The sequence below is a fragment of the Lissotriton vulgaris genome, chromosome 12 (assembly GCF_964263255.1).
Source record: "Lissotriton vulgaris chromosome 12, aLisVul1.2, whole genome shotgun sequence".
Lineage (NCBI taxonomy): Eukaryota > Metazoa > Chordata > Amphibia > Caudata > Salamandridae > Lissotriton > Lissotriton vulgaris.
The window spans coordinates 4,958,356-4,973,218 of NC_141700.1; the positions used below are offsets into that span (position 1 = coordinate 4,958,356).

The window sequence follows — 14,863 nt, forward strand, 5'->3', positions numbered from 1 at the left end:
GGTTTGTTGCAAGACTTTGATATTTGTTGGGTGGCGTCTGTCCAGTATTGATGTATGTGGGGGCATTCTCACAGGATATATAAATGTCCCAATTTCGTTGCAGTGTCTAAGACAGATTGCATCTGGTCTCTTACCTAGTTTAAATAACAATTTAGCATCAAAGTACACCCAATGGAGAATCTTAGGCTGGACAAGCCGGAGTCGCATCGGTCCCGCCACCTCCCGGGGGGGGGGGGGTTTGGGTGGGGGGGAGCCAGTGCCTCCGCCCAGTCGTCGCCAGCCACCATATATATGTATTTTTATGTATGCTCCGGCATACCGCACTTGGGCGGGCAGTATTCAGTGCTCATGACTATTGATGAATATCCCCTGGAAGAGAACACATCTTTCTGAAAGGCTTGTAAGGCTAAGAACACCGTCTTTAGTTCCAGGATATTGATGTGTTGTAGGAAGATGGCTCTGTGTATTCTGTACCAAAGTACGGTATAGTGTGCTCAGAGACCCTGAAGGTATAGCAGAGGCTAAAGTAGATAATACCTTACTGTTGCAAAGTCACCCTGTGACCTGGGCACCCCCCCCCCCCCCAACTTTTTGCTGACTGGGACTGGTAGTAACCGACTGACCCTGGGCTCTGCCTAACCAGGGCCAGTGCTATGCTGAAGATACACACACAATACAGTGAAAACACATACATACACTAGGGTACACTATGGGTTAGGGTACTCCTGTGATTGGCATGACCTCCCCTACAAGGTCCTAGTACATATAGGGCAGCAGGATTGAAACTATCTGTAAGTCCCTAGTATAGAATAGGGCAGGCCAGCAGCCTTTCCTGCACTTGCCTGTGTGCACTGCTGGAGCCTGAGGTCAGTTTAAAAGCTGCCCTGGGATCTCCAAGGACCCTCTTGGAGATTCCAGAATCTTGGATTGTGTGTTTGACACTTTGGGCCCGCAAGAAGAACTTCAGGAAGGAGTTCTAACGGAACTAAGCCTGCTGGAGGAGGATGCGCAAGCATGGTGGGAGATCCCCCAGAACACTCGCTACAAGTAAATGTGTTCCTGTCAGAGGCAACCAAATGTGACAAAGTGACACTGATGGTTTCTAAGCACTAGGAAGTGACTTATTTTTTAAAAAGTCATATTTCTGGTTCCCTACAGTGGACGTTTTTCATTTTGGTGTCATTTTAAAGATAAAAATATTTACTATTTTTATAAACTGGTATTGGATTTTTATTGTGTGTGTTGTCTTAATTATTTACTAAATTGGTGTTTTTATATGCTTTACATGCCTGTCTTTGAAGTTAAGCCTGCCTGCTCGCAGCCAAGCTACCAAGGGTTGGCCATGGGAATAATTTTCTAAGACCTATTCTGAGCCCTATATTGTGTCAGTGATATTATTATCAGTGGTAAATGCATACCTGCCACTACTACTAATCCACTTTCTAAAACATACTCTCCGTTTGTGGTAGTGTGCTTGAGCAGTCAGGTGTATCCGAGAGGAGTGTTAAGCATTTATACATCGTATACACTCAAGCAAGAAATGTCACACAATCATAGACTGAATCCAGACCAATTATTTATATGAAAAAGTTGTTACTTTATTTTATTACTAGAACCCAGAATTACTTAGTTGAAGGTAAGTGATGTTTTCAAAGCATTAATACTTTTTCGAGTACAGTGTGCACTGGTTTTGTATAAAGTTAATTTGCAGTAGAGAAACTGTGTTTCAAAATCTTTAGAATAATTAGAATTACTTCAGATCACTTTCTAGTTGCTTTGGAGTTACTTTTCTAACTTAGTGTAAAACAAATAAGTAATGCAGTTTAGGTGCTGCCGTACATTAGTGAGCAGGGCAATTCACTTGTAAAAACTAAGTTACTTTGACTTTGAGTCAACACTTAGAAATGTTTTCAGAAAATGCCACGCCGTGCAATCTTATGGGAAAAACAAAGTTAGTAATTGCAGGTAGGTAACATGGATTTTGGTGTGGTCCTTTTGGGGGTGGAACCAGAATTCCCCAAGGTTCAATTCTGCACTCAAACTGCAGCACCATCAGCACTAGGGCAGCCGGGTGCAGAGTGAGGCTCTGCCAGTGCTAGTCAATGGAGACTAGGGGCACATGAGTTGGAGGCTGCTCATGAGCAGGTAAAGCGGCCTTGGGGGACAATCTTCAGCAGTTACTACCACGTCAGAGGGACAGGGGAGGCTGGGAGCAGGGTGCTTTGAGAGTGCATCCTTGACCCTGGGGGAACCCAGGTTCGAACCCCAGAATACCAACTCGCACAACCAGGTACTTAACTGTTAACCGATAACCACATTCTCTCCATGGAATACATTGATTGTTTTTTCTTGAAAATTGTTCTAAATGAGGAGTTAGTTTTGTATGAGAACTTGAAAAACTGCAAATCGTTGAAAACTGCTTTAATTACCTTTTCTCTAGGAAATGACCAAATGTGATATCTAGGCATATCACACGGAGTAGAGAAAAAGTAATCCATAAAGTAATCTAACAGTAATTTAAGATTTACAAACCTGTAACAAAGACATTTTCATTCAGCTTGCTTATATTGATCAACATGCATTGAAAAGTATCAATTACACTTACCTGTACCAGGCTTGCTTGGTTCTAGAAAATAAATACAACAAAAGGAAAATGCTACTTACCAGTATGCATCTGTTCTTGGCATGTAGAGCTGCAGAGTTACACACTATGCATAGATTGCCACCTAGTGTTGGGCCCGGATGTTTGCAGTTTGTTTTGTAGAAAAGTCTTTGGAAGCCACGGGATAGGTGACTCCTCCTGTGGACCATAGTGCGCATGGTCATCGGCTCCATCCCCAGATTGTTTTTCGCCATTAGGGAAGTGATGGAGCTGTATAAGAGATAGTGATGTCCATGTGATATGTATCTAATTAAGTTAATACTGGAACAGATAAACGTAGCCGAGGAGGCGGGTGGGCGTGTGCAACTCTGCAGCTCTACATGCCAAGAACAGATATATACTGGTAAGTAGCATTTTCCGTTCGAGGCATATGAGCTGCAGATTACACACTATGCATAGATTATATAACAGTTCCCACACCTAGCGGCGACCACCCGTATCTGTTGCAGTCGTTTGAAACAGAGTTTTTAATACAGCCTGGCCCACAGTGGTTTGTTGTTTAGATGGCACATCTACACAGTAATGCTTTGTGAATGTGTGCGGTGTAGACCATGTGGCTGCTTTGCATATATCATCTAGGGGAATGTTCCCTAAGAATGCCATGGAAGTCCCTATTTTCCTGGTAGAATGGGCTTTTGGTGGGATTGTTAATGTGCGTTTGGCTTTTTGATAACATATTTGTATGCATTTAACAATCCACCTAGCGATCCCTGACTTTGAAATGGGATTGCCTTTATGTGGCGGTGAGAAAGACACAAAAAATTGTTTTGTCTTACGAAAAGTTTGTGTCCTTTCAATGTAGTACAGTAATGCTCTCTTGACGTCTAAGGTGTGTAGAGCTCTTTCTGCGACTGTTTGAGGCTGCGAGAATAATACGGGCAGCTCAACAGATTGATTTAGATGAATAGGGGAAATGACTTTTGGAATGAATTATGGATTAGTACGATGAACCACTTTGTTATGATGCATTTGCAGGAAGGGTTCCTGAATGGTAAATGCTTGTAGTTCACTAACCCTTCTGAGAGACGTAATGGCTACTAGGAAAGCTACTTTCCAGGTTAGAAATTGCAATTCGCATTTATGTAATGGTTCGATGGAAAGTCCCATTAACCTTGTGAGAACCACATTTAGATTCCACACTGGTGCGGGTGGAGTTCTGGGAGGAAATATTCTTTTGAGTCCTTCCATGAAAGCTTTAATAGCTGGCACTCTAAAAAGAGACAGATGTCTATTTTGCAAGTATGCTGCAATGGCTGCAAGATGTAACCTGATAGATGTGTAGGCTAAGTTACACTTTTGAAGGTGCAATAAATATCCAATGATGTACTGAATAGACACACCTAAAGGATTAATTTGGTTGTTTTGGCAGTATATGACAAACCTTTTCCACTTAGCAGCTTAACATGCTCTAGTGGTGGGGCGTCTAGCTTCTTTGATAACGTTCATACATTCTGGGGGAAGGTTGAGGTAACCAAACTCTATGACCTCAGGAGCCAGATCGCTAGGGTGAGCTGAGCTGGGTCCGGCTGCCTGATCTCTCGACGGTTCTGCGTTAATAGGCGTGGAGATAGGTTTAGTTTTTGGTGTGGTACTACAGACATTTGCAACAGCGTGGTGTACCACGGTTGTCTGGCCCAAGTTGGAGCGATTAGGATGAGCGTTAGGGAATGTTGCTGTAGTTTGCGTACCACTAATGGAAGTAGTGGGAGAGGAAGAAAAGCGTACGCAAATAGTTTTGACTAGTTCATCCATATGGCATTGCCCTTGGACAATGGGTCTAGGTATCTGGCGGCAAAGTTTGGGCATTTTGCGTTTTCGTGGGTGGCAAAGAGGTCTATTTGAGGTTGTCCCCACATTTGAAAGAACGGATGAAGAACTTGTGGATGAAGTTCCCATTTGTGGGTTTGCTGGGTTTGTCGACTTAGCAGATCTGCCATGGTGTTTTGTACTCCTGGGATGTGTTGGGCTAATAGGAAGATCTTTTGTGGTATAGCCCATCTCCATATCTGGTGTGCTAACTGAGAGAGCTGCAGAGAGTGTGTCCCTCCTTGTTTGTTTATGTAGTACATGGCTGTCATATTGTCTGTGCGGACTAGGACAGCTTTGCCTGACACTTGAGTTTGAAAAGCTTTTAGGGCTAGAAACACAGCTAGTAACTCTAGGTGGTTGATGTGGAGTAGCTTTTGTTGCGGTGTCCACCTGCCCTGCATGGTGTGATCCAGGAGGTGAGCACCCCAGCCGGAGAGCGATGCGTCCACTGTTAAGACTACCTGAGGAACCGGCTCTAGAAACGGTCGCCCTGTGGAAAGGTTTTTGGTGTTCCACCATTGCAGAGAACGATGAGTCAGACCGTCTACAAACACTAGGTCTGTTAGTTGACCTTGAGCCTGGTTCCATTGGCGTGCTAGGCACTCTTGAAGTGGACGCATTTGCAATCTTGCGTGAGGAACTACGAATATGCAAGATGCCATCATTCCTATGAGCTGCATGAACACTCGAGCTGGTAGTGAGTGTTGCGGCTTGAATTTTGATAGAAGAGTCTGTTATCCTTGCTGGAGAGGGATACGCTAGTGTTAACTGGGTGTTTATTGTAGCGCCGAGATACTGTTGTGTATGTGAGGGTTGTAGATGCGACTTGGTGTGATTTACTGTGAATCCCAAGTCGTGAAGCAGTTAAATGGTAGCATGAGTGTGTTGTACACACTGGCTGTATGAGCTGGCTTTTATGAGCCAGTCGTCCAGATATGGGAAGACATGAATGTGCTGTCTTCCTAAGTGTGCTGCTACTGCTGCTAGGCATTTGGTAAACACACATGGCGCTGTTGTGACTCCGAATGGGAGCACTTTGAACTGGTAGTGCTACCCGTCTAGCACAAATCTGAGATATTTTCTGTGCGCTGCGTGGATGGGAATATGGAAGTAGGCGTCCTTGAGATCTAGAGTGGCAAGGAAGTTGTTTAGTATTAGTAGTGGGAAGACCTGTTGAAGTGTGACCATATGGAAATGGTCCGACTGAATGTAAAAATTTAGAGGTCTGAGGTCTAGGATGGGTCTTAGAGATCCGTCCTTTTTTGATATTAGGAAATACAGTGAGTATACTCCTTTGTTTTTCTGGTGCTCTGGAACTATTTCTATTGCATTTTTCTGCAAGAGGGATATTACCTCTTGTCTGAGCAATGTTAAATGTTCCCGTGACATTGGACGGTGCTTGGGTGGTATGTTTGGGTGGGTAGATTTTAGTTCCGGACAGTAACCTGATTGAATAATTTGTAACACCCACCTGTCTGATGTGATGTTTTCCCAGGCTGGCAGGTATTGTTGGAGTCTTCCCCCGACAGGAGTGGAGTGGGGTGGGGGAAGGGGAAGAGAGTCATTGGGCAGGGGTAGAGGCAGAGCGGGAATTGTTATTTTTACCTCTGCCCTTGTTATGGTTACCCGTACCCACCCCTTTGGTAGCCCTTGCTGTAAGTGGATTGTGTGGGGGCTTTGTATGAGTCAGAGGCTGTGTCTGAGGAATATCCTCTGGTGGAACCTCTATAGGATGAGCGACGAAATTAACGTCTGGGAGCCTGCGACTGCAGGGCTCCCATAGATTTGGCGGTGTCAATATCTTTTTTCAAGAGATACATCCACATTGGGTCCAAATAGGTGTTGCTCATCGAAAGGTTGATTAAGAATGGCACTTTGTACCTCAGGTTTGAATCCTGATATACGTAGCCAGGCGTGTCTGCGTAGTAAGACGCTGGTGTTAACTGCTCTAGACGCAGTATCCGCTGCGTCAAGGGCACATCTGATGGAGGTATTTGTAATGTTTTCACCCTCTTGGATGAGTTCATGTGCCCTAACATTGTACTTATCAGGGAGGTGTCTCATTATTGACTCTAATTCGTCATAATGTGCTCTATCATATCTGGCTAGCAATGCCTGAGTGTTGGCGATAGGCCAGCTGTTTGCTGCTTGAGACGCAGTTCTCTTCCCTGAAGCGTCTAGTAACTTAGACTCCTTATCTGATGGGGCAGCTTCACCTGATGTTTGCGAGTTTGCTCTATTGCGTGCGTTGGAAACTAGAAGTGAGTCTAGTGGTACTGGCCCCTTAATGTATGCCTGGTCTGAAGGGGCGGCTTTATATTTCTTCTCTATACGAGGATTAAGGATTCTAGTCCTGACTGGATCTTTAAAGACTTCAGCAGCGTGTTTAATTACTCCTTTCAGCATTGGTAAGATGGATGTGGACCTTTGTGCGTTATCAAAGGTATCCATCAGGAAGTCTTCGTCTACAGGGTCTGTATATATGTCTACCCCGTGATATTGTGCAGCCCTGTGTATCAATTTGTTAAACCCTATAGTGTCTTCTGGTGGGGAAGGCCGTGAGGGGTATAAGTCATCCTGCGGGACATTTGGGACATCTGGAGTGGTGTAATCAACCCATGGTCAGGTGATCCTGTAGGTGTGTCTCGATCAGGCATGTTACCCCCCATATCATCAGAACTATCATCTCTATGATAGGATGCAGGGGAATGCTGTGGTATGGGAGAGTGTGGTGATGGCATAGGTGGAGGAGAAGGGGAAGGCGGTCTTAAAGACGAGCTAGCCATGTCCTCCTTTGCAAGCGGAGCTGGAGCTGGCTTGTCCAGTGGTCGCTTCTTTGAGGCCAAAATCAACTGTCTAGTTATTGGGTCTCTAGCCAGAGTCTTTTAGGCAGGGTCTGGATAAGATAAGTCTTCTGCCAGAGGCCGATTTTTTGGTGCTGTCAAAGGTTTCGGCACCGAAGCGGCTTGCTTTGATTTTTTGACAATGTCCTTTGTCGGGGAAGCAGGAGTCTTTCTCGGCTCTGAATGTTTTTTTCGTCTCCGAATGTTTTTTCGGTTCCAAAGTTTTTTCAAGTCGGGTGTTGTTTTCGGATCCGGTTGTTTCTTTGGATCCGATGCTTTTTTTGGTTCCGGCGGTTTTTTGGAATCCGCAGCCTTGCTTGGTTCCGGCCTGGGTTTCGGTGCCGAAGGAGTTGTGGGTTTCGGCACAGATGGTTTGGACGTCGGCGTAGCAGGTGTCGATGTCTTTTTCGGTGCCGGTAAGTTGGCGCCGGCGCCATGCGAAGGTTGACTCGAGCCCGAGTCGCCTGAAGGCTTAATTGGCTTCTTTGCCGGGCCCGAAGGTGGGGCAGTTGAAGCGGAGTGTCGATGTGCACCCGAGCTCAAGGGCGAGGGTGTAACCTGGGCCTTCTTTGAGGGCGTCGAGGAAGGGTCGGGGTCAACAGTCTTACTTACGACCCGTTGCGCTGCAGTGATGTCCTCGACATCCGAATCTTCTTCATGTTCGGAACGGCTGTCGACGTCTTGTTGTTCTGGGACGTTGACGCCGTCCTTAAAGATGTCATCCGGAATGGAGGTTGAAGATCGAGCCATTGTTCTTCTCGCTCTTCGGTCCTGGATAGTCTTTTTGGAGCGGAAAGAGGCACAAGCTGAGCAGTCCTTTGCCTCGTGCTTCGAAGAAAGGCAGAGGTTACACACCTCATGAAGGTTGGTGTGGGGAAACTTCGACCCACATTGAGGACACTTTTTGAAGGGTGTCCTTTCCATGAGCTGGAGTTGAGGCCTAGTTAGGCCCGAAGGCCGTCGACGACGACCGGAATCGAAGTATTCGACGTTAAAGAATAGCGTCGAGTGGAGAAGTGTTCGAAACGTATTTTCTGAAAGTTGGTGAGGATTGCACGCCGAAGGAATTCGGTTTCAACACGGAGCGTTGGAAACACATCCGAGCCCGGTAGCGGAAAAAAACAATCTGGGGATGGAGCCGATGACCATGCGCAGTATCATCCAAAGGAGGAGTCACCTAACCCGTGACTTCCAAAGACTTTTCTACAAAACAAAGTGCAAACATCCGGGCCAAACACTAGGTGGCAATCTATGCATAGTGCGCAATCTGGAGCTCATATGCCTCGAACTAATATTTTTTATACACACAAATTTATCTGGGTGAAGTCTTTGAGTGTGCAACATCATTTCTTGCCTGAGTGTGTACAACAAATGCTTAACAATACCCCTTTAATATAGCCTTACTGCTCGCCCACTCTGCCACAAATAGAGATTAAGGTGCTATCTACATTTCCCTCTGCCTACATTTGGGGTTCCCACTTGACTCTGTCCACACTATACCTCATTTTGTATAGTATATACAGAGCCAGCATCCTACAATCGGACTTTACTGTGCACTTATATCTAAGAATGGCCTTAGATATTAATGGGGGCCGGTCTGCTCATGCAGATAGGTCGTCACATGAGGTATAGTGCACCTTGACTTAAGGACGACTTACCTAGGCCTCATGCAGTGCGGGCGGCATGGTACACAGAGACGTGTGCAATGTTGATTCTTCAATTTTAGCTGCAATGGCAGTGGTGCATCTTTGTGGTGAGAGGTCACGGAGGGTGGCATAACATGCTGCAGCCCTCAGAGGCCTTTCTCTGGCTACCATGCCCGTGGTACCATAGGTACCCCTTACAATGGCCTTACAGGTAAGCCAGAGTTGTGCCAATTGTGGTAACAATGGTACAGGTTAGTGAAAGAACACAGGCCGTGGGAACCTGATTGGCAGAACACACGAAGTCAAAGTGCATCAGGTATCTGGCAAAAGGATAGGGCAACCATGCAAAAAGGGGCACTTCCCCCATGTGAGACTCCCAGTCCATTTGTGAGTTATCTGTTGTAAGTGTCACTGCTGGAGTTGGTTGTGCAACGTTCCTCCCTTGTGTTTTATGTGATATGTTCCACCACACAATCTCCTCTGTACTCTCTGCATGACAACACTAGATCGTCTTAACTCCCTGTTGCTTGTGACAATTGGTCTTGGAGCCATTCCTGGATTGGCTTCATGTGCAGTCTTGCATATGGGAACTGAGGTATGCATGATGCCCTCTAATCTAAGACTCACAGTTAGAGCCTGCCCCTTCTGGTATAGTGTCGTTTCCAGCAGTAATTATTGCATTCTCTTTTCACTGGGGTACACCTTCCCTTCGATTGAGTGTATCCTTGCTCCAAGAAACATTTTTTCTTGCTCTGGTGTTGGTGATGACTTCTCCATGTTTATTTAGAATCCCAAAGCAAATACATTTTCATCACTTGTTGAATATGTTCCCAGCATTTGTAGTGGGAGTTTGCTCTTACTAGCCAGTCATCTAGGTAATAATAGACATGTATACCATGTCTTCTTAGGTGTGCTGCTACTGCTGCGAGGCATTTTGTAAACACTCTTGGCACTGATTTGACCCAAAATGCGATTGAAACAAACCTGTGGCATTTTTTGTGCTTTGGACTCATTGGGATGTGCAAAAAGGCGCCTTTTAAGTCTATAGTTGTCATGTAATCCCTTTTTGCAACTGCCGTATTGACTACTGCAATGTTGTCATTTTTAATCATGAGTCTTAATAAACTGTTTTATAAATCTGAGGTCTAAAAATGGCCGTAGAGATCAGTCTACCTTTGTAATTAGGAAATATGTAGAGTAATTTACCTTGTTGAGATCTGCTTTTGGCACTGTCTGAGCTGATTTTTTCTCGAGCAATTACTACCTCCTTGAGCAGGCAAGATGTTTCTTCTTTACAATGGACCACCTTCTTAGGTATCCTTGTTGGGAGGGGAGGGCTCTTGACTAATTCTACCCAATATCCACATACTATCATGTTTAGGATCCACTGATCTTGTTTGTGGGAGGTTGTGGACTGCTGTGAAGTCACTTGTTGGTGAAGGTTGGCCTCCCCTATGTGGCTGTCCTCAGCATTGGATGTGGCATTGTCTGCCACGTCCTAAGCTGATGTGATGAACGTGTTTGCAATGTTTTTGCGTTTGTCCACCAGGTGAGCATCTCTTCCGGTATTGTTCAAGCAGGTGCTTCATTTGTTCGGCCATCTTCTCCCATTGCTGGTAGGCATGATGACTTAGGAGGGCATATGAATTTGCGATGAACTACTAGTTTGCCACATTGCACTAACATTTTTAAACAATGAGGTCTATCCTCTCGCTCTCCTTGTCTGGAGGCAGGCCAGATGTAGATGGGATGTTGGCTCTCTTTTTTGCTGTCGAGGGGATAATCAAATCAGCCGTCGCCACATCCTTTATGTAGGCTGGATCCTTGGACGAGTATTTTTTCTCTGCCTGGAGTAACAGCTGTTCCAGAAGTGGCAGGTTCTTTGAAGGCTTCTCTTCCCTGGTCTAGCACACTAGAAAGCATGGGCAGGAATTGGCTCCTGGCTTGTGTGGGTAGAAGTGTTTCCAGCAAGAAACAAGACTGTGAGCTTTCTTCCTCTAGAAGCATCCCATATTTGTCCGCGGCCTTCTTAATCACTTGGTTATAGACACCCATGTCATCATTCGGTGACGGCCTCCATGGATAGCTGTCAAGCCCCTCCTCCCGGGAGTCTGTCTCCAGGTCTTACCACTAATATTCTATGAACTCAGATTCCTCAGACCCATGGTACAATCCTGCCAGCTTTTCTGCCTCTTCATAGAAGAGTTCCTTTTCCTCTTCCTGTGGATCAGGTGTTAAAGGAGGCACGATCGTCAACTTTTTTTTCACCCTGTTCCTTCGGTGGAATTAAAAAACCATTTAGGCTTTTGAGGAAGTCCTTCTTTTGTAGATGGGCAGCCATTTTGGCTTTGAGATTCCTTCTCTTCTTGATTTCTGCCGCCCGTTCTTCAGCATCAAGGTTTTCTGTGGTCTTTCTCTTCAACGTTGAAGAGTCCTTTAAAGACATCTTGGTTGTAGAGCTTGTTCTCCTCATACCTTTCTCTTTTGGGTGTTGAAACATCTTTTCCTCGTTCATCTTTCGAAGGCTGGGTTTTTTCTTGAGATCTTCATCCTTCGTTGAGGGATCAGAGGGGCTCCTTGTCTCAAGGTGTGCCTATGGTCGGCAAGTGTTTGAACGCTGAGGCTCCCTTTGGCACCCTTGAGTTAGATTTTTAGACTCTGGCATTCTCTTCGAGGTCAATGACTCTTACCTCACGTTTCGTTGTCCTATTTGCTGCCTGGGCCTCGATGATCTGCAAGTCGGCATCCGAAGTTTCGCCCTCGCATCGTCAGCTATGTTTTCTTTCTCGTCGCTCGAGAGACCCAGGTACTTGGGGATGGCATCGTCTGATGTCCCTGCATGGTATGATGGGCCCGCTTCTATCGCTCAGTCTCAGCGTCTTTGGCATTAACAGGAAGCAGGTGTTGCAGTCGTCGCATCAATGGTCTTCAGGCAGACAGAGGTTGCAGACCGAGTGGTGGCAATTCGGGCAGAACTGGAACAAAGTCTTCTTCTTAATTAGGCCACACAGGGAACCCTCTGCATGGGCATTCTCGAAAAACCGAGGAAACTGTATCTCCTTCTCTCTCGAATTCTCCTACAGTATTTCTTCACAGCGTCACAAGGGACACCAAATGGGGGTCCTTCGACACCCACCAACCAAAAAATGTAATCAGAAGGACTGCAAAAATTGAGAGAGTTCCGGACCCAACCACTAGATGTCGGAATATTGCATAGTATGTGAATTCAGAAAAGATGCATGCTGCAAAACCACAGGTACTTCATGTGATACTGGGTACAGTACAGGAAGGGCATCCGTTCCATCACCCAATGTGTATTCTCCATGAAGAAGTCAAAGACAAGGGTGAATGTGGCCCCAAAGAGGGCCTGGGTCCCTGGAGGATAGAAATCAATTGACAGGCGTTTGTCCATGAAGGGTGCGGAATGGCCGATGAAGGCTTCTACCTTCCCCCCGATTGTAGGTGTGGAATTTGACTGTGTGAGCCTAAAAAAAAACATAAACAAGTAGAGTCTCGCAGCTCAGTCAGTACACATCTGACACAATGGCTGAAGGAAAAAAACATCAATTTATACATCAGCCTTTAGGTAGTCAGCCGTGAAGTAAGCACAGTGTCATAACGCCTTATGCTACATCTAAAAACAGGAACGGACCTGGGATGGGTCTGGACAAAGGTGGTGAACGGAAATGGGAAGCCCACGCTTGGTCCCTTTCCAAAGATCTTGAAGTGACAACTTTCAAGAACCTTTTTCTGGTCATGGCTGCCACGCAGGCATTTCTATTAAATTGGAAACAAAGGAGGAGCAGAACGGCAAAAATACAGGGATTGCAGTGAAGATTTTCTGAAGAGTAATGGCTTCAGAGAAGCGTGTTCTACTAGAACCACATTTCTGCACTGAGGATAAAGCTGGAGTCCCTCGACTCAATAAGATCATAGGGAACTTAAATTCCATGAGCCTAAAATAAAATGTCTGGTGCTTGAAAAAATATATCAAAAGCAGACATATTTACTTAGGAAAGGGGAGCAGGGTTCGGGTCATGCATTCAAACAAGCTCAACAGTTCACAGAGACCGCATTTTTGTGTACTTTCTGTATAAAGGCCTTCTTTGCTGTACACAAGCACTGCTGTCATCTCCTATCCTAGGAAAGACATCTCAGGAGTATGAGCAGGACAGAGTTCTTTTGAAGTGCCTCGAGAAGTCTGCTATGTTTCAGTGCAGAAGACTTCCTGCTGACCCACCCTTTGAGGAGGAAGGATTGGCTAGGTAACCAAAAATAACATTCACATTATTAGGTTTCAAAATGGTGTTAGTTTTGTAGGAGATAATTTACCAACCTTTTGCATAATATATCTGCAACTTGTGTTTTACAGAAAAGTGCCACGAGGAGAGTAATTTCAGAGTGTCTTTTAATAGACTTTATGAAGCCGAAGAAAAAAACGATACTGAAATACTCACCACTTAACACATTAATGAAATGTATTTTTCTTCCCGTAAAAAAGGACAATAAAAACCGTTCAGATGCATATTTCCAAGAACCTCAGAGCAGTTACAGTAATTATAAAAAGATTTAACAAACCATTCTCTTTATGTATCGCATGGAAGCTCGCCCTAGAACACATGGCTCCAGTTCACAACTTGTAATATGCTCCAAGAATGCTACCAATCTGATGTTGACCATTCAAGTGTGGAGTCCTTCACAGCTTCCTTAGCATCCACTGAACAGTAAAATGAACATTGAGAGGGTTCACAACTTAGGCCTTGTATTAAAAAAAAAGTTCATGGAGAGTAAAATACAGGACAAAACTTTTCCAAATAGGTAAATCCAGACAGTGAAAGTATGCTGGTGCACTAAATAAAGTTCCGCGAGGCTCCACAAGTCTTTCTAAATTCGGCCATTGGACTGATCATCAGGTCAGGAAGGACTGTTACTTGCGAGCTGAGAACAAGAAGCAGGCACAAGAGTAAAGTCACTGAAGCATTGAATTATGCATTTAGCACATTACAGAAACCATCCACCAGTAGAAGTAGTGCACAACCATGCTAGAGCTTCACACACCTGGCGCTATCTAAGTGCCTTAAAGATTACAAGGACCACTGTATAGACAGAGAATTCAGGCGTCAGCCATTACCTCACCAGAACTCAGAGCCCACACACTATTCAGTCTTTCAAAAAAGTCTACATTCAAGCATGAACATCGACTTTATCTTATTACCTGTTTCAGAAAATTTAGACAGAACGCTACAGAAAATGAACCAATAAAATCTCAAATCTGCTGCTACAAAATGCAGTAGTGAGTGAACCGAAAAGATCTGCAAATCTGTTCGAAGGCCTGCCTTCGTATAGGTCACGAATAAGTTATTTCATACAAAGCGTAGCAAATGGACTAATGCTACAGGAACATGGCAAAAAGACAAAAAAGTCTGGCAGCTCAATACATAAGAAACTTTTTCCAGGACTAATTCCCACATGAACAAGTTACTTATCTTAAGTAAAGGTGTTTCAGGTGGAAACTCCCTACGTCGCTGGACTGGTTCTTCACAGTAGAACTCCAGCGCATCGCTAGGTGTCGCTGTGCGGCTCTGCACTACACATGAGCACCACCCCTGTGCACCTACGTTAGTTTCTTGCTTGACCATTTCAGTGTGCTTGGACGTGGAGTACAAAACAACTGGAGATACCAGGGTGCGGATGTCCGATTTGGGACCATATTAAATGGTAAAAAGAGACCACTCCACAAAACAGGGAGTAGGAGGGCAGTGAGGAAGGAGTAGTTTCTTTTCTGTAACTCCAGTTCTGTAGTAGGGGTATCTCTGTTATAGTCATAATCTAGTGAATAGTCCCGCCCATGTGCGTGGACCCCGGAGCAATCAAAAATAATCTCTAAAGTGTCGAAAAAATGC

At 45.1% G+C, this 14,863-nt stretch overlaps 1 protein-coding gene across 4 annotated transcripts in view; it reads right to left on the reverse strand.

Annotated features, from left to right (window-relative positions):
- The window catches only part of LOC147673013 (cold-inducible RNA-binding protein B-like), a 115,008-nt gene that overhangs the window by 71,780 nt on the left and 28,365 nt on the right, over positions 1-14,863 (reverse strand). For 2 of the 4 annotated variants that reach the window (XM_086946673.1, XM_086946672.1), the window contains one exon: positions 13,352-13,898. The exons of the other annotated variants lie outside the window; for them this stretch is intronic. In XM_086946673.1, the coding sequence (XP_086802799.1) occupies positions 13,875-13,898 (24 nt within the window). In that variant the 3' untranslated portion in view covers positions 13,352-13,874. Of the gene's footprint in view, positions 1-13,351; positions 13,899-14,863 lie in introns of those variants that run through there. 4 annotated transcript variants of the gene reach the window in all.